The sequence below is a fragment of the Chinchilla lanigera genome, unplaced genomic scaffold (assembly GCF_000276665.1).
Source record: "Chinchilla lanigera isolate Chin_1 unplaced genomic scaffold, ChiLan1.0 scaffold00085, whole genome shotgun sequence".
NCBI lineage: Eukaryota > Metazoa > Chordata > Mammalia > Rodentia > Chinchillidae > Chinchilla > Chinchilla lanigera.
In genome coordinates, this window is record NW_004955486.1 from 8,785,197 (window position 1) to 8,802,786 (window position 17,590).

General features: G+C 55.9%; 2 protein-coding genes across 5 annotated transcripts; one reads left to right on the top strand and one right to left on the bottom strand.

Moving 5' to 3' along the window:
* The first annotated feature begins 2 nt into the window (after window positions 1-2).
* Pex10 (peroxisomal biogenesis factor 10) lies at window positions 3-16,718 on the top strand. 3 transcript variants are annotated; one of them, XM_013504179.1, is made up of 6 exons: window positions 3-179; window positions 866-946; window positions 1,912-2,318; window positions 3,512-3,711; window positions 3,787-3,922; window positions 16,600-16,718. In XM_013504179.1, the coding sequence occupies exons 1-6, from the start codon at window positions 71-73 to the stop codon at window positions 16,648-16,650; spliced, it is 984 nt and encodes a 327-aa protein (XP_013359633.1). In that variant the 5' UTR covers window positions 3-70; the 3' UTR covers window positions 16,651-16,718. The 3 variants fall into 3 exon arrangements, with proteins under 3 accessions (XP_013359633.1, XP_013359632.1, XP_005404229.2); XM_013504178.1 differs by lacking the exon at window positions 16,600-16,718 and adding an exon at window positions 4,583-6,051 and having other exon boundaries at window positions 6-179; XM_005404172.2 differs by lacking the exon at window positions 16,600-16,718 and adding an exon at window positions 4,583-6,051 and having other exon boundaries at window positions 8-179; window positions 3,536-3,711.
* Window positions 6,261-17,495, bottom strand: Rer1 (retention in endoplasmic reticulum sorting receptor 1). Of its 2 annotated transcripts, none has more exons than XM_005404170.2 (7): window positions 16,407-16,540; window positions 13,546-13,633; window positions 11,833-11,937; window positions 10,018-10,117; window positions 8,855-8,933; window positions 7,539-7,674; window positions 6,261-6,861 (listed from the first exon to the last, which is right to left on the bottom strand). In XM_005404170.2, exons 1-7 carry the CDS (start codon window positions 16,523-16,525, stop codon window positions 6,772-6,774), a joined length of 717 nt encoding a protein of 238 aa, XP_005404227.1. In that variant the 5' UTR covers window positions 16,526-16,540; the 3' UTR covers window positions 6,261-6,771. The 2 variants fall into 2 exon arrangements, with proteins under 2 accessions (XP_005404227.1, XP_005404228.1); XM_005404171.2 differs by lacking the exon at window positions 16,407-16,540 and adding an exon at window positions 17,361-17,495 and having other exon boundaries at window positions 6,680-6,861.
* Window positions 17,496-17,590: the final 95 nt, after the last annotated feature.

Sequence of the window (17,590 nt, forward strand, 5' to 3'; positions counted from 1 at the left end):
TCGCCGAGCTACGTCGTGTGTCCTCCCTGCGCAGCCGCACTGGTGCGTTCCTGATTCCGACGGTACTGTCATGGCACGAGCGGCTAGCACCCCGGAGGTGATCCGCGCGGCGCAGAAGGACGAGTACTACCGCGGTGGACTGCGAAGCGCAGCGGGCGGTGCCCTGCACAGCCTGGCAGGTGGGCGCCCCGGGAGTGGGCGGTGCGTCCACAGCTGCGACTCCGCGGGCTGACCCCGTCCGCCTCCCCCGGACTGGAGCTAGACGCCGGTGCCTCCACGGCGTGGCCCTGTGACCGGCTTGGGAATCTGGAGGCCGGAGAGTTCGGCTGGCGGCAGTTAGAAGACCAGAGCAGATGGCTTTACATGCTGTCTTTCGCAAACACCTGGCACCTACTCGCTGCCAGGCACTGTTCTCGGGGCTTTTCCAGCATATATTCGTGTAATCCCTGAAAGGCTCTACAGTGGGACGTGTTGTAATCACTTTTCTTACACGTACGCAAGTGGAGATTCCAGAGAGAGACTACAGCCAGGGAATTGTAGAGCCCAGCTTTGATGCTAGACAGGTGGTCTCCAGCCCTACCTCTGTCGTGGCCTGTGGGCTCCACAACAGTTGCCAGGGAGGACCCCAGAGTGGGGAGTTCTCCAGAGGCGGCCCGTGGCCCAGGAAGGTGGAATGGAAGACAAGACAGGGTGGTCTTGTCTCCACTCTCTTGCTGAGTGGACTACAAGGGAGGCTGGGGGCAGACACAAGTGGTTGACAGCTGTCTGCCTCTCGCGGACAGGGGCCTTAGACTTGTGGGAAGATGGTTGTCCAGAGTGTAGATGGCCCCACCCCTTCTTAGGAGTAACATCTTTCTCCTCTCAGGTGCAAAGAAATGGCTGGAGTGGAGGAAGGAGATTGAGCTGCTCTCAGATATAGCCTACTTTGGCCTCACCACACTGGCAGGTAGACCCTTGAGGGACCCACAACCCAGCCCGGTCAGAGGACAGTGTGGGGCTTGCCAGGCAGAGTGAGGAGCTCCTGCAGCTGGCTCATGTTGCCTCCGGAAAGGGAGGGGTCTGAGCCGGAGGCACTGCCTACAGCATCTCCCTGCCTATGGCCCCTCACTTCATCCTTTTCTGTGTGCCTGGAAACCTAGGCGCTTTTGTGTTCAGGGTACCTTTAAAACCCATTTCTCAGGAGCTGGCCTTGGTGCCACAGGTGTGTCACAGTGCTTACCTGTTCCAGGGGTGCTAGCAGTGAGGCCCTGCTAGGACAGTGAGGGGCCAAGGTCCATGGTTGTCCCTTAGGGAAGAGCTAACAGGGAAGCCCTCAGGATTGCAATTCCAGCCCAGCACCCAGCAAGGGTCAGTGGACACCTGCTGAGTTCAGCCAGGCCTATGGAAGGGGTCTCTGGAGCGGTCATCCCACTGTGGGATGGAGGCAGAGGATGAGCACCAGATGACTGTTGTGCTGAATCCTGGGAAGGGATGAGCACTTTAGGGACAAAGGCCAGGTCTAGGGCATGGGGGAGCATTTTTCAGACAGAGCAAGCAGCTGGACTAGGCCATAAATTGTGGCTGCACCAGTGCATGTGGGAAGTGGGGAACTGTGAGACTGACCAATGGCTTGGGCAAGGGATAGGTTGAAGGAGTAAAGGGGGACAGGAAAAGAGAAAGGGGGAAAGCAGCACAGACCCAAGAGGAGCAGGGAATGGCGTGGGGAACACAGGTCGGATGTTGGGAACTGAGGGCAGCTCCAGGTCTCTGTGACCCTCACCTGAGCTCACAGCAAGCCCAGGGTGGACTTAGCAAGTCCATGGCGGCAGATGGGACTAGCACTTGGTACAGAAGCTGAGGGAGGCAGGCTGGGCCTGGAAGTCTGCCCCCAAGGCAGGCCCTCACCCCTGCACACCCGTCCTTGTCCTCCAGGCTACCAGACGCTCGGGGAGGAGTACGTGGGCATCGTCCAGGTGGACCCCTCCCGGCAGCGCGTGCCCTCCAGGCTCCGCCGAAGCGTGCTGGTCGCACTCCATGCAGTCCTGCCCTACCTACTGGACAAGGCCCTGTTGCCGCTGGAGCAGGAGCTGCAGGCTGATGGCGACGGAGCCCGGGCCTCACAGAGCAGCCTGGCACCCAGCAGGCGTAGCCAATCAGGGGCACGGCGCTGGGTGCGACACCACGCAGCCACCTTGACCGAGCAGCAGAGGAAGACGCTGCAGCGGGTGACCTTTGTCCTCAGACAGGGCCTCACTTGCCTCCACCGGCTCCATGTCGCTTGGTTTTACATCCACGGAGTCTTCTATCACCTGGCCAAGAGGCTTTCGGGGATCACTTATGTAAGTAGCTGTGCCAAGGGGCCACTGCTCTGGCCACCCAACTATTGCTGCCTGGTGTGCATCCTCTGCACACCTTGGTTCTTCAGGATTATGCTGTGACGTAATCAGGGCCGGGTGTTCCGTTTCAAGGCTGGGACCAACCCTTTACTTGGAAAACAGGTCCTGCCCAGGTTCATTTTGCTGAAGACCCAGGTCAGGTCACGTCAGTCAGAGCCCATCAGTGCTGGGGTACAGCAAGTTCTCCCTCCTGCAGCCACGTGTGTGGAGCAGCCAGGACGTGGGGCTGTGTTACTGACCCAGGGGACCTTCGGCAGTAAGCAGATGGCCCCAAGCTTGCCACATGGAGCTCAGGCTCCAGCCTCCCCCTACCCCAATCCAGCAGCCCTAACTCAGAAGCAGGGTCTTAGGCCAGGGATGTTTCTCCAACAGGGACCCATGGTCAGGGAGGTCTCCTTGCCACTGGCCAACATCCCTGCTGTACCTCCCTGTTTATAGTGGCCTATCCGTCTTCCTCCTTGGACAGCGCCTACCTCTTCCCATCCAGCTCCCCGGAGACACCCTGCTGCCCTGCTCACCCACAGCCTGGACCCTGGCTTGCCTTGCCTGCAGCACCTTCCACCTATCTGCCTGCAGCACCACCCTGCCCTCCTTGCACATCCCTTCCCCAGCAGCCAGGTCATCGCATCATGAACCGGGTCTGGTGTCAGGCTTGGGTGTGGCCAGATTTGGGGTATCTGACCCCATCCTCCCCCTGGGTTCACTGAGCAGCTCCTTCATCAAGGACCACTGAGCCGGGAGTGGGCACGGGTCCTCTCCAGGGGCCAGTGGGAAGGGCCATGAGAGGTGGACAAAAGTTGCTCAGGTGCCAGCTGTGGGAGAGTGAGATGGGGGTGCTATACGCCCTGCTAAGAGGGGAGCGTCTTGTCCTGCAGCAGGGTGGCTGGCAAGTGTCACCCCACACACACACTCGTGCTCCTCTCATTGCTGTTCACTGCTGTCTGCGAGGTGGGCCCTGGATGATCCCTGAACCCTCACCCACTGAGCCTCATGGCTCGGATCTGAGGATACCCAGCAGTCAGCCTCTGGCTAGGGACCCCTTGGGCTGCACAAACGCACTACCGCACCTAGTCTCGTCCTTTGGGTGTTCCCGGCACTGACAGAACGAGGGCACGGTCCCCTCAGCGTCCTGATAGCTGCCGGACCACCTGCCTCCACAGCTCCACATCCGCCACCTGCCTGGAGAGGACCTGAAGGCGCGTGCCGGCTACCGGCTGCTGGGACTGGTCTCGCTGCTGCACCTGGCGCTCTCCTTGGCACTGCAGCTCTACAGCTTCCGACAGAGGCAGCGTGCCCGCAAGGAGTGGCGGCTGCACCGCAACCTGTCTCACCGCAGGTGCGCAGAGTCTGGGGCACCCTCGTATGGTAAGTGTGGTGGGCAGTGCCTCACCTGTGTCCTCGCCCTCCTCAGGAGCTCCCTAGAAGACCGGGTGGCGTCCAGAGCCCCGCTGTGCACCCTGTGCCTGGAGGAGCGCAGGCACTCAACGGCCACGCCATGCGGCCACCTCTTCTGCTGGGAGTGCATCACTGAGTGGTGCAACACTAAGGTATGTGGCCCAGGCAGGGACCCCTGGGCAACAGTGCCTCCGAGTCACTCCTGGCTTCGGGGTGGGCATCTCCACTGCTGTCTAGGGAAGTCAGGTGCCCAGCTGTTTCCCTGCTGAAGCCAGGGCTGTGGGTGCAACTGTGGCGTCTGCGTGGCTCCAGCTGACCTGGCGGCAGGTGCCTAGGACACAGCATTCACTCCCACTGTTGGGCGTGGCACAGCAGGGCACAGCTTCGAGCCCGAGTGTGGACAGCATGTGCTCCTTTCTGGGCCCAGCAGGCAGCTTGAGGCCCTCCATGGAAGGCTCTGGTGGGAGGAGCTAGGAGCAGCAGCTCTGGCCACCTTCCATTCCACAAAAGGCAGAGCCCAGGTGCCAGAAGCCCTGCAGGGAGGGGCTCCCCTCCTGAGGTTGCTAGGCTTCAAGATGAGCGGGTCGCCCCGCCACACTGGCACAGCCTTCCCAAGCCAGCCCCTTCACATGTGCAGCACCACCTGACCCCTCTTCCACACACATACTCGGACCCTCTGGAAAGGGCCGTCTCCCAGTGAGAGTATTGGGAATCAGCCCATTTGCTGCAAGGCATGTGGAAGGTGACAGACAGAAGTGGGTGGACGTGCAGGCCAGCTGGCAGACTGCCCGTGACCGTCCCTCTCCCCACAGATGGAGTGTCCCCTCTGCAGGGAGAAGTTCCCTCCCCAGAAGCTTATCTACCTGCGGCACTACCGCTGAGCGACACCGGGGGGCTTTAGGAAGTGGCAGAAGGAAAAAGCCTGGACAAAAGCTGTCCTAACTAGCTGCGCAGAAATTATAAAATGCTCACACTTCATCACACAAGCTGCTATGTCAAATTCCTGGGCAGAGGACAGAAAGGACACTAGCAAGGCCCTGTTGCAGAGCCTTCAGAACTGTGTTGGGACGGGGCCCTGAGACCCGCAGTGGGCAGATGTGCACTGCTCAGGACCCCGCCCTTGCCTGAGCCACAGAGCTGAGAACACATGCAGAAGTTAGCCAGAAAGTTTTATTCGCTGGAGATGAGCACGCTCACACTGGGCTGTTCAGAGGCAGAGCTGAGTGCCCTGGCTGGCACGGTTACGGGCCCAGACAGACCGCCTCCAGGCCTGGGTGTTGGGCTGCACCCACACACCAGCCAGGGCTCAGCACCTCTGAGATGTTTGGCACGCACTGTTCAATGTCCTCTGCTCCCTGTTTTAAGAAAATAGGTGCTGTCTCCGCCTTAAACAGGGAGGGGCCTCCAGCTGGCAGGCAGAGCCAACTCAGTAAGCACGCCCTTGGGTGGGCAAGGGAGCCAGGACCACATGGGTGGCAGCCTGCTCACCCAAGCTTGCTGCTGTGGCCAGCACCACCTCAGCTGTCTTCAGCCTGCGTCCCACCTTGCTTAGTGCTTCCAGGTTTTTAAAATTAACATGTCAGAGACAGATTAGTCTCTTAACTCCCTAGAAGAGTGACCTGGAAGGGTTTTATAAAAGTAGGGCCTCTGGGCTGTGTCATAGCCCCCCCACCGAAGTCTAAAGGCTTTCGTCATCAAGGCCAGGAGGGTACACACTCGGGGTGCCAGAGGCCTCCCAGTCTCTAAAGGAAGGAGATCCCCACAGAGAGCTGGGCACAGCTCTATGAGCCATCTCGTGCTGCTCTTATTCACACCATTTCCTGTCAGAGTTAAGGCCTGAGCACCAGCCAGGAAAACGAAAGGTCCAGAGTTTGAGAAATGCAGATTCTGCTCCCACATGCTACCAGAGGTACCGAGAACATCCTATGAGATGGTGCGGTATACCAAGGGCCTAAATGTGGGCTCTCAAAGGAGATCAAGTCCAGGTGTACAAAATTCAGCAAAAGAAAATGCAGACAGACAACTGAGACACTCAGCACTGAGAACTACCTGGTGAATGGGTCCCATCGCCCTGAGTGGGCACCTGAACCGGCTGAGGCTGCAGGAGACACCAGGCTGCATCTTGATGTCCACAGCTGGGGGTTGCTGTTGTGCTGGCCGAACAGTTCACCTCCCAGGGAGGCCAAAAGACGCTGGGCTTTGGGGCAGTGACCGTGTTTGAGATGAAGACTACACAAGCAAGGGGACATTGTCTTTAATAAAGTCAGAATTAAAAAGTCAATTAGTAAAATGTTTATCACATCAAAAAAGCTAACATGCAGTAGGTCTGTCTTCCCTACAGGAAGCGAAAAGCCGGGTAAACCCGCAGGCCTGGTCTATGTTGACCAGGTCTGATCTTTCCTTTCAGGGGCTGCTGCATGAGCACAAATTTAAATTAATCAAAAGCAAACTGTAGGTATCAAAGAAATGTGTCAAAATAATCTCAAACAATTAAAATAGAATATATATATATTTATAATTCCAGGCCCTCAGAAGCAGGGTAGTTAAGAACAAAGTCATCTTTGAGTGAGGCCAACATGAGCCATCTCCAGTGAGATGAAGTGTGGAAACTGGTGTGAGGACGCAGGCCCTGAGCTCGGCCTTCACAGCCTCGCCCCTCTCCCACACCAGCTGGGCTGGCTCGGGCCCACAGGCGGGGCGGGGGTAGCAGGAAGGCGGCCTGGCTCCTGCCCACCCTCCCTCCCCCGTCGCCCCGGCCCCAAGCCCACAGTTTACTACAATTCCATACACTGGGAAACGTGAACATCGCTGAAGAGGAAATCTCAATTTGGTTTAAATGCCAGTTTCTTCAAGAACCTGATACTTCAGTTACAAATCATTGAGGCTTCTTTTTAAAAAGAAAATTCGACTCCCTCATAATCAACTACTTTATGTGAAGAAAAAGGCATTGTTACAATGGCTCAAAACCGGTCTTGACCACGTGAGTGACTCAGTCCAGCTTCTAACTAGCAAACGTCTTGCCCACGTCCTCCTTCCCTTTGTATCTCCTCTTCCCGTGTGTGAATGGTATGTACCGGTATTTAATCATGTGCTGGGGAAACAAACAGAACAGACGCCAGTTACTTCCACATTTCCCCTCAATGTGAACAGCCAAAGGTACGCCTTCATCTCTTCCACTATCACAACCAACATCAGGGTACTGATAGGTCTGAGCTGGGCGTGGTGGTCACACCTGTAACCCCAGCACTGGGGAGGCTGAAGCAGGAGGATCACTGTGCATTCTAGGCCAGCCTAGACTACACAGTAAGACTGTCTCAAAACGAACAAGAAGAAAAAGGATGCCAATGCGTGACGTGCTTCCTAGCTCCTTCTTAAAACAGCAGCCCTCTGATCTGCTAAGCCCAGGGATCCCAGGAAGTGTCATGCAGGTGTGGCCGGGAGGGCCGAGGCCAGGCCCCAAGAGAGGGTGCACAGCTGCACTCCGCAGTCCTGGCCAAGCTCTTAGTGGACATCCCTGCTCCTTCTCAGCACATGCAACAGGCCAAGCTCAAGCAGGAAGGGCACTGGACACTGCGGCCCAGGGCGGCCTCCCCACCTCCCTCCAGTGCCCGAGCCCTGTGGCTCCCCACGTGCACACGCACTATGCACTCGCCAGCCGCACGGCCCTGCTCCCGCTGCCTGTCCCCACGCCAGGCACCCCTTGCCCAGGGCCACTGCAGCAGCGGGGCAGTGACTGTCACCCAGGTGGCAGCGGCCTCTGGTCTTTACCTTTATTTGCCTCTTCATTGTGATACAGAAAAGCATGATGAAGTACATCACCAGGATCGGCCAGAACACTGGCACGTTGAAAGCCTCGAAGAAGGTGCAGACCATCGCCACAAGGATGCCCTTCGTCGCTGCATGCCTTCAAGCAAGGGCAGAAGTTAGCACCACCGCCTTCAGGTGGCACCAGGCTCCTGCTGACCACCTTCTGGGCCCCAGCCGTTCCTATCTTTGCTCATAAATACGCATCCACAGGAGCCGCACCCCCACTGGGGAGCAGCATGGGGTCTGTGTTTCACACAAACACACTTGGGTTCACCGCAACGCTATGCTTCTCTGAGTCCCCTGAGAGCTAAGTCACCTGTAACCTACACGAAGTAGGGACACCCATGCTGAAGCCAGTGTGTGCACCAACCATCATGGGTCTCAGTTGGCTTCTGACCTGGACATCGCCCTCAAACTGAACCCCGAGGTCCCCATTTCCAACAGAACCCTGCCCCCGCATCCAGCACCGTCTCCTGCTGCCAGCGCTGCAGAACAGAAGCTGCAGGAACCTGGTCTGCTCAGCTCATGAACTCGGCCAAGACTCTGCTCCTCCTGTGCCCAGCGGGCGTCCCAGAGACAGACACAGCCACAGTGCAGAGCCCCTGGCCTGACGGGCGCTGAGGAGCTGTCCCCACTGTTCTCACTCTGCTCCTACCACCTACAGGGAGACCAAAGCCCCCAAGGCCAGCCCTGCCCAGACCCCATACACCTCTGCTCAGGACCTGCGCCCCGCGGGCCCGGGCAGAAAGCTGGTCCACCTCTGCTGGCCACAGAGGCGGCCTGGACCTGCCTTCCTGACACCTCCGTCTGCAAGAGGCTGGCAGCTCCTTCCCCAAAGCCCAATGCCTGGCGCTAACCCAAGGCTCAGAGAAGACCTCAAGGGGGGTCTCCCCAAGCCCTTTGGCGCACCCCAGCCCAGTCCAGTGTCCTCTGGGTGAATGGACACCACAGGAAAGTGAAGCACAACCAAAATCCTTGTTTAGCGAGTTTAAATTGCTTGCTGACTAGAACAAAAATTAATCTGTTCTCAGGGTCTCCTTGGCCACACCTGAGCACAGGTACCTCCCGCCAATACCTTTAAAAATGAAAGGTGCGGTCAAATGGGCACAGCAACTTCTGACGCTCCCGGTACCGAGAAACAAGTGTGGTGCCAGACACACTGTGCACGTGGGCAGAATGTCACGCTGCGTACCATGAACACGCACGCTTACTAGGCGTCAAGTAAAAATTAAACACATTTTTAAAAGTTTAATAGAAGAAAAAATGAATTAGCTCACCAAAATTTGAACTCTGGAAGCCTTCGAATGAAGGGACGAAATTCCTCGTTCTGCTTGGTTGGTAACGAAGGGCCATCGTCTGGAAAGCAGGGCATCCATCAGAGAAACCGCATTCGGCTGGTAGCTTTTTCTTTTTTTTGACTCAGCTTTTCACCTCTACCACACTCCTAGAAGTTCCTAAAGCTTCTGAGCTGGCAGGCCTCACGTGTGGCAACACAGGCCTGTATCCCTTAACCAAACAAAAAACAGGTCTGCAGCCAATTTACAAATCAATTCAATGCTTTACAAGAATTGATGTAGTTAATTTTCTTTCAAAAAGTCTCTTGTGCCTTTTAATTGAGTAAAAAAGTTCAGCTGCAGATTTCTCATCCACTGCACTCCGTACAGGCTCATACAGCAAACAAGGTGAGCGCTGTTCACACAGCCATGGCAGTGCCGTGTCTCACCCACACACAACCTGCAAGGGAGGCCCAGCGCACCCAGCCACACGCACTCGCGCACGAGAAATTAAGGCCATGGTAAAGGCCCCCTGGTTACCTTCCATCTCCCCAGACAGCAGCCTCCCATGAAAGGGGCTGCTTTCCTCAGTGTCTCCACTGAACAGTCTACAGAGAAAATCCCAGGCTTCCGCTCATCTAACTTGAAAACAGGTTTTTTTGTTTGTTTGTTTTTTTGTACTGGGAATTGAACTCCCATGACCTCAGGCTTGCCAAGGCAAGCGCTTACGCTGCTGAGCTATATCCCCAGCCCCCTGAAAACAGTTTTAGAAACAGCACCGCTCACTACAGGGCTCAGCAACAGGGCCAGAGCAGCCCCAGGACGGAGACTCCTCACTTTTGTCACGGCTGGCCCAGTGGCTCATGGCACATGAACACCAACATCTCCACTCCCAAGAACTTGGAGCCTGGCCTATGGTGGCCACTGTGGGCAGTGTGTACAAACCTCTGGGAGAAGTCTGGCGGGTAGCCCTTGAGTGCCACCAGGACAGGCCTCGAAGGGCTGCCTGTGAGACACAAGACTCAGAGGCTCAGGCACAGATCTCAGCCCCATTCGTCCTATCATCTGTGACGTGACCTTACACAAGTCACAGAACCCACGTGCCTCAGCTTCTTCATCTGCAAGTAGATGAACGGCTCTCATGGCATGGGGGTGGGATGCAGTACCTGAGTCTTCCATCAGGGAGGGATCCACTTTGGGGGAGAGGAACGCTATGAAGAGGTTGAGGTGGTAGATCCCCAGGGCGTAGGTCACGATGTACCAGCCCTGGAAAGGAAGAGGCAAGCTCAGTGAGCAGCCCTGCCACCACCAGCCCAAGGCTCTCCAGGCCACAGCGAGACGCCCGGCAAGCCGCAGAGCACACGCTCACTCTCAGTAAGGCGCAATGGCGTCCATGACAATGGACGAAGGCAGCCCACAGTGACCACTCCTCTCAAGTCCCTCTGTGGGTCTTGGTACCACAGTGACAGCTCAGGGCTCAGCAGCGAACTCCTCTGAGAGTCCAGTCAACCACGCAGACACTCGAAGCCCAGGCTCCAGATCAGCTAAGCCAGCTGCTTTCCAAATCACAAGCAAACCTGTACCTAAGGCTGGGCACAGGGCGGCTGGGGAGGAGCTGTCACTCCTGTCTCGCAGCCTGCCGTGGGCCAGCCCTCCCCATGGCATCAGCAGAATCACAGCTGTTGCTATAGACACAGTGGCCGGTCCTCCTCAGGAACAACTCCCATTGCTACAGGAGACTGCCCAGGAGAATGGAGGGCCAGGACCTCGGGGTCAAGCATTCCTCAGGAGAGGCGGACACTGCAACCCAGTTCCCCCCACACCCCGCAAGTGCACTGTCAATCCTCAAGTCTGCACTCGCTCATACAAACAAGAGGAAACCTTCCAGCCTGAAAGCATTCGAGCCAGGTGACTAAAACCTCAGGTGGAACATTAACTAATGCACACGTGTCGTCACGCTGCAGGGCAAGCCTGGCTCAGGAGAGTGAAACTGTATGTCACACCTGCCCGGCCACACCCCTAACACGAAGTTGCAGGGCCAGTCTTTCCAACAGCAAATAGACCAAGTTCCAACTTATGAAAAGAAATTTCCACATGAATTTCAGACACCCTGTACAGACTGTCCCTGCTGCAACAGCCGCGGAGCTGCCACCTCCTCCGCACTGAACCAGTGCAGGGTCTCCACGGAGCAATCGACCAGATGCAGACAACAAAACCCAAGCTTTCGTGTTTAGTCTGAGCACTCGCACGCAGGCCGCAGCCGTCCCGTCGGCAACTGTGCTGCTTGTGGACCGAGGTCCTCAATCTTGGGAAACGGCCAACAGGGAGGCAGGAGCTTTAGGTGACCAAGTACCTTCCCCGTCCCCCAGGAGCAAATACTCCAGACAGAGCTTCTTGCCCGCCCCCACCCGCGCCAGCAGGGAGCCCCTGGACCTCAAGCAGTCAGTAGGAAGTAACACAGTCTAATGAACAGCCTGGGAAGATGTCGCCTGTCCTAGTAGTGTCACGGCAGGGCCTGGAGACCTAGAGGTGTCTGAGTGGCTGTGCCAGCGCTGCACCCCACCACCACCTCACTGGCTTCTTCAGCCTCTGCGCAGCACACGCAGCTGAACCTGTTAATGCCAGCACCACTCGCAGCACCCGAGGTTCGTGGACTCGTCACGTGATCTGGGGTGGGACCTCTGCCCTGGGAGGCACATAGCAGGCTCACGGGGACAGAGACCTGTCGCTTGGGTAGGACACGGGCTGAGGTCAAGACTGGCCTGGGCCTGCTAGGAACCTTTGTTAGAGAAGATGACAATCTTAGGAAGAACTGTAAACAAGCCTCTTTAAAGAGACACTTGCTGAAACTTTTCCTACACTTGGAGAAATGCAAAGTGTTTATTGTACATCGTTTCCTTCAAAATAAACTGCAATGGCAACATCCCAACCAGCACCACACTCAGAGCCTCAGCGGTGCAGTCTCACTACGGCAGACCTACCTGTAACAGGTAAACTCTGATCATGTAGACAAAGCTCAGGCCCAGCGTCACCACCCACCGCACAGCTGTGTAAGGTGTGGACTTGTCCAGCCAGGACTGGTAAATCTGAGGAGACAGGGGTGGGAAACGTGAAGCTGACCTGGGAACTTCCACTGCAGGCTTTGATAGAAAATATACTTCGGTTACTGTTGTTTTTTTTATTTTAAAAAGGGCTAATTAGAACAGCAAGAGATAAATACCGACACAAAGCAGTGACTGGAAATAATCCAGAATATATTTGCAGTAATTCCTGAGGCAGGTTCATCCCTTTACTGAAAGCACTACGAACTCCATCAGAGAAGATGGTATCCCAGCATCAGTCTGGAGCAGTGGTGGCCAACTTTCCAGAGCTTTCAGTGATGAAAAGAGCCTGGTGTGGCACAGGAGCCATCTCCATGGCCACTGCTCTAAAGGGACCATGATGGGGAAACCAACTTCACCCAAAGAGAGGGTTCGAAAGGAGAGGTTATGCATCTCCAAGTCACCATGGCAATGACACGTCTCCAGCCAAACCCATGCCCTTGTGCCCCCCAGCCCTCTGTGTGCTCCCCTCAAGCCCAGTAAGGATCCTGCCCTTGTGCAGAGGACCCTGGCAGCCAAGGGTTCAGTGATGGAGCCCTTACCATTTTAATATGTACACATATATATGTACACAGGTGTAAGTTTTCAATTTTAACCGTGACACAATCTTTAAGTTAAATGATAAAAATTTTCAGTTAAAAAATATGTGAATACTCATTACCCAGCTTCAGTATTATTATAGTTTGGCATATATTACTTTTCAATTTAAAAAATTGATATAAAAAAAAAAAAAAAGCCACCAGGCATGGTGGCACAAGCCTGTAATCCCAGCACTCGGGAGGCTGAGGCAGGAGGATCGTTGCGAGTTCGAGACCAGCCTGGGCTACAAAGTGAGCTCAAGGCCAGCATGAACTACATAGCGAGACCCTGTCTCAAAAAGACAGGAAAAAAAAAAAAGCCAAATGTGGCACACACCCCTAATTGCAGAACTTGGGAGGCTGAGGCAGGAGGGTTACCCAGAGTTCAAGACCAGTCTGAACTACACAGCAAAACACTATCTCAAAAAACCAAAAATAAAGGGAAGTGGGGGCTGAGGTGGTCAGTCAGAGTGAAGGTTTTGGATTTGATCCCCAGTACCACAAAAAAAATAAAATAAAATACTAAAATACTAAAAATAAGAACACATTTAAAAAACCTACGTTTTTAATTAAGCCAAATAGCAGTCTCTGCAACTGTTTGCTGAGTGTGTCGAAACACACAATGTCTTCGGGACAGCTCCACACACAGCCCCGACACAGCGAGCTGCATCGCCCTGGCCCCACCACAGCCTGTCCCCAGGGAGAGGCTCCCCCAGCGGCACAGGAGCCCTTGTGCAAGGGCTGCAGACAGGAACATGGCAGGGGCGGAGGGGCGGAGGGGCGGAGTACAGCAGCACATTTCAAAGGGAAACATGCATGTGTCAAGGGCCCAAGAAGGGCTCCCAGGGAAGATCCACAAGCTGCTGGAGTCCCGAGAGCACAGCCCCAGGTGCGGTGAGCTGCTGCTTCCAGCCTCTTTGGGCAACACAGCGGACTCCAGCCCCCGGGAAGGTGCATCGGGAGCTGACAGCTTCCCCTCTGAATACTTACACGGACCATCTTCAAACCCACTGACCTGTCCCAGGCGCGTGAAAAATCTGTACACCACGGACGGCTTCCCATGGACAGAATCTCCAACGCTGTCCCCTTCAGACATTCTGCAACTGAGAGAGACACAAGATGCCTTCAAATTCCAAACAGAGCACTCAGGCTGTGAACACTTCCACCTTGATCGACTGATCTACCAAGCCAATTTCTGCAGTACTCAGGGTTTTACTCAAACCATTCGTGTTTGTACATGAATTCATCAAGCAGGCAGCAGGCTTGGTAGAGGGGAAGGAGTAAGTGAGGTGATGGCCCGGCAGCACCGGCCACCCCATGGCAGCAGAAGCTGCCCTCAATGCCCCTGATCCCTGCAGACGTGATGCTGACGCCCTGCCCAGGTGCCTCTTGGGATGCCAGCCCCCATCTTCGCCACACCCTGTCCTGGTCGGTCCTCCGCAACAGGACGACGTGCAGGTCGTCCATCTAGCCACGTCCCAGTTCCTTATCTCGCTGCTGGAGGTAACCCTATCCGCTCCTATTTCCACACGCTTCTCTGACCCGAGGCAGAATTCACCTGTGAGAACCCAGGTGCCAAAGGTCATGCACTGCCCCACTTGGTTCTGGATGGCAAGAGCAGAAACAGCATCACCCCTGCTTCTCCAGGGAACAGGTCTCAAACAGCGTGAGGTCCTGGGAGGGCCAGAGCCCAGCCCAACACCAGCTCTCGACCAAGCATGAACTCAAGACACACCCTGCAGACAGCACTGCCCACTAAGGGTGACCTTTGGTGCCAGTCCTACTTTGACACTTGTGGGCCACTCGGCCAGGGGTGACAGATGCCAGGGGCATGTGCCCAAACCCCTTCTGCCCCCATGACAGGTGGTGAGGACAGAGAGCCCAGTCAGGTCTGGTTTAGGTCTACTGTTCTGAGTACCATGAACCACAGCCTCACCTGCAATACCAGGCTCTCTCTAGCAGCAGATACAGACCCAGGTTTCATTTACAGCAGCCTGGAGGCTGGCCTCACCCCTCCCACTTACAGATGTGAGGGGCCAAAGACATCCAGTCTCACGCAGGTACCACACCTGCTTCCTGGTGCTGGGCATCCCCTTCCCCCGGAAAGGGGAAGTCAGCAGGCTACTGCACATGGCCTTGGGTCTCAAGTGGATCAGCTTCCAGTCACAAGTGAAATGTCACAGTCTCAGCAGTGCCGTAGGCCATGTCGTCTGCAGTGAGACGTGTGGACAGACTCCACAGCACGTTCCCCAGCCCGGAGCACGGTGTCCAGACACAACGGAACTGGAAGCCCAGCGGCAGTGGCTCCAGACCCTCCACCCCTTCTACAGCTGACTGGGGGAACCCCACATTTAAATACAGGCTACACTAGAATGACTGCTGAGAAAGGCCACCTCACTTAGGGCACAGCACGGTCAGCAGGAAGCTACTCCAGTCACGCTCTTTTTCCTACTGTGCTTGCAAACTTTTTACTGTGACCAAAGTGTTTATCACTAAAACACTTTCGCTTGAATTGAGATGACAAAAGCAGTATCAAAAAGAAAATACTTGGCTGTCCCACTAAAGTATATGCTTTAAGCTATGCTGTTAAAACTCTCCGGGAAACCCACCAAGAGTACACTAGCCACATTCCACTTCCCTGGTATCCACATGAAGACACGGCTCCACGTCTGGGTTGAACTCAGGACCAATAACATAACAGGTATTGAAGCATGATTAGGAAAGCGAACTTTAGCTGGGCACTGTGGCATACACCTGTAATCCCAGCACTCAGGAGGCTGAGGCAGGAGGATCATTGCAAGTTCGAGGCCAGCCTGGGCTACAAAGTGAGTTCAAGGCCAGCCTAATATACATAGCAAGACCCTCAAAAAGACAAAAAAAAAAGGAAAAAGATAGAAAGCGAACTTTGGAGTCCAATCACTTGCTTTAGATACTGGTTCTACAATTTCTACCAGTCTGAGATGAGCATGCTCTGTAACAGGTCTGGAATGGAACAATGGGGCTCTGATCTGGGAAAGGGGACAACTACACATCAGTGCCTTCTTCAGAGCTCTTCTGAAGAGAGAGTGGCAGCCTGTGGTGAGCCTGCAGAGCCTGGCACAGTATCACAGGCACCTAAGTTAGAAATTAATGTATGGTTTAAGAAGGGCTGGGCTCCTGAGGAAGTCAACAAAAAAATAAACACAACAGAACTGAGGCTGGAGGTGCATCTGACCTGCTTCCTATTGGGTCAATATTGCTAAGCGGCTGTACTCGTAATCTTACTGATTGATATAGTTTGACCCATGTTGAATACTCCTCTGGTTTTGTGTGTATGCCAGCCCCTTAAGCACTTTTGACTTGTTCTGCATTAGGGCAGCCCTCTCACCAGCTGTTCTACCTCCAAACCTCTTCCCTCTGTTCTCTGTAAAGGCCACCTCCTCAGCGAAGCTCTCCATTCCTGTCCAAACTGACACCAGTCCCACTATCACATCACCCTGCTTTTACTTTGTGTAACCATCACTTTCTGATACTTTCCTGTATTTCTTCTCAATTCCTTCTACTAGAATGCAAGCTCCTTGGGGGAAGGGGGACTTGGGGCTTGTCTGGCTCCCAGCTGGGACTTATCATCTTCAAGTGAGCTACCAGAGCAGGCAGGCAGTTGATCAGGTATCTGTTGAATGTAACTGCAAGCAAGATAAAACCACTCCAGGCAGACAGAGCGAGTACCAGGCCAGAAATTGTACAGAAACTTCTCTGTGTCTTGTCCTAGAGCTCACTCGTTGCTTCTGTAAGCATCAGTCCCAAACAAGAAACCAGCACAGAGGAGGTCCCTGGTCTGTGCACCACACATGTTCTCAGGGCTGGTCCCTCCCTGAAATGCCCAGCAGGTCCTACCTCGGGTCCTCCAAGGCCAGGCTCCACCCTGGGTTCCTCCTTCTGATGCGAGTGACGGCTGAAGATCCCCACTTGGCCTTTGCACACTGTACCCATACTACCGTCACCCAAGCACACATCAGGACCCCACGGGCCAAGCCTCAAGCACTGAGGACCAGGCTTTCATTCACAGGAGCTTCTATCTTTTCACAAGGTGGAAATCGCCCCAGCTAAGGACACAGGGCTGCAGGACAACTCCATCTGAAGGCAAAAGGCCACTGAAGTTTCTCCGGGTGACGGCGAAGCAGCTCTTTGGGCCCTAAGACACCCTGGCTAGGAAGCCAACAATAAAAAGTGAGCCCAGCGAAGTGACTTTACTGCCTTAATTTGGAGTATTACCACCGCATAATCTTGAGGCAAGTAGCTACTCCCCGTCCTCAGGCTTAATGCTAAACCCTGCGGATGAGCCCCAAAAGTGTAATGGGCTGCAACAAGAAACCCCACACGGACGCGCCACCACTCTCGAGCCTGGCGGGCAGCGCCGGCCACCGTCCCCGGCCGGGGAGGTGAGAAGCAGCCGGTGGCAGGGCCACGGGTCTCCAGGGCCGGCCGTCCCCAGCGCGGCGTACCGCCCACCCACTCCCGAGGGTCGGTCTGTCCCCTTCGCGGCCCGTGCCGTCCCCTCCCGGGGCTCGGCTGTAGCCACCGCGGCCCCTCCGTCCCGTGCCGGGACTCGGCCTTCCTCAGTGCTGCCCGTGTCCCCGCCCGCAGCTCGGCCGTCCGATCCGGGCCCCGTGTCCCTTCCGGGGACCCAGCAGTCCCCTCGTGGCCCTACTGACCCTCTCCACATCCCCCCCACCCCGTCGGCCTCCCCGGCCTGGCGGATCTGCCCGCCCGCCCGCGGCCTTGACAGCCGGAGGGAGGCGGGGGCGACACCGTCCGGCCGACTCCGCGCCCCAACCCTGCCCCCGGCACCTCGCAGCTCCGCTGCGGCCGAGCCGCGGTCTCCCTCACGGCCGCAGAAGAGTGGCGGCGGGCAGGGCGACCGCCAGCGTTCGGCTTGGGCTCCGGGAAGCTGCACGGGAACTTCCGCTCTATCCAGCGGCACCGCCTCCGACCTCCAAGATGGCCGTAAGGCGGGACCCAGAGCTCCAACCATTTCCGCTTCCGTTGAGGACGCCGCAGCCGTTGGCGGACCGTCCTCC

Excerpts from the sequence above, each read along its gene's own strand:
- Pex10 (XM_013504178.1), top strand. The coding sequence starts at position 71 with ATGGCACGAGCGGCTAGCACCCCGGAGGTGATCCGCGCGGCGCAGAAG. Across the intron at positions 2,319-3,511 it reads GGCTTTCGGGGATCACTTAT|CTGCCGGACCACCTGCCTCC; the intron begins GTAAGTAGCTGT and ends GCGTCCTGATAG. Across the intron at positions 3,712-3,786 it reads CGCAACCTGTCTCACCGCAG|GAGCTCCCTAGAAGACCGGG; the intron begins GTGCGCAGAGTC and ends CGCCCTCCTCAG.
- Rer1 (XM_005404170.2), bottom strand. The coding sequence starts at position 16,525 with ATGTGTGCTTGGGTGACGGTAGTATGGGTACAGTGTGCAAAGGCCAAG. Across the intron at positions 13,634-16,406 it reads CTGGCCTTGGAGGACCCGAG|TTGCAGAATGTCTGAAGGGG; the intron begins GTAGGACCTGCT and ends TGTCTCTCTCAG. Across the intron at positions 11,938-13,545 it reads TTTTCACGCGCCTGGGACAG|ATTTACCAGTCCTGGCTGGA; the intron begins GTCAGTGGGTTT and ends CTGTCTCCTCAG.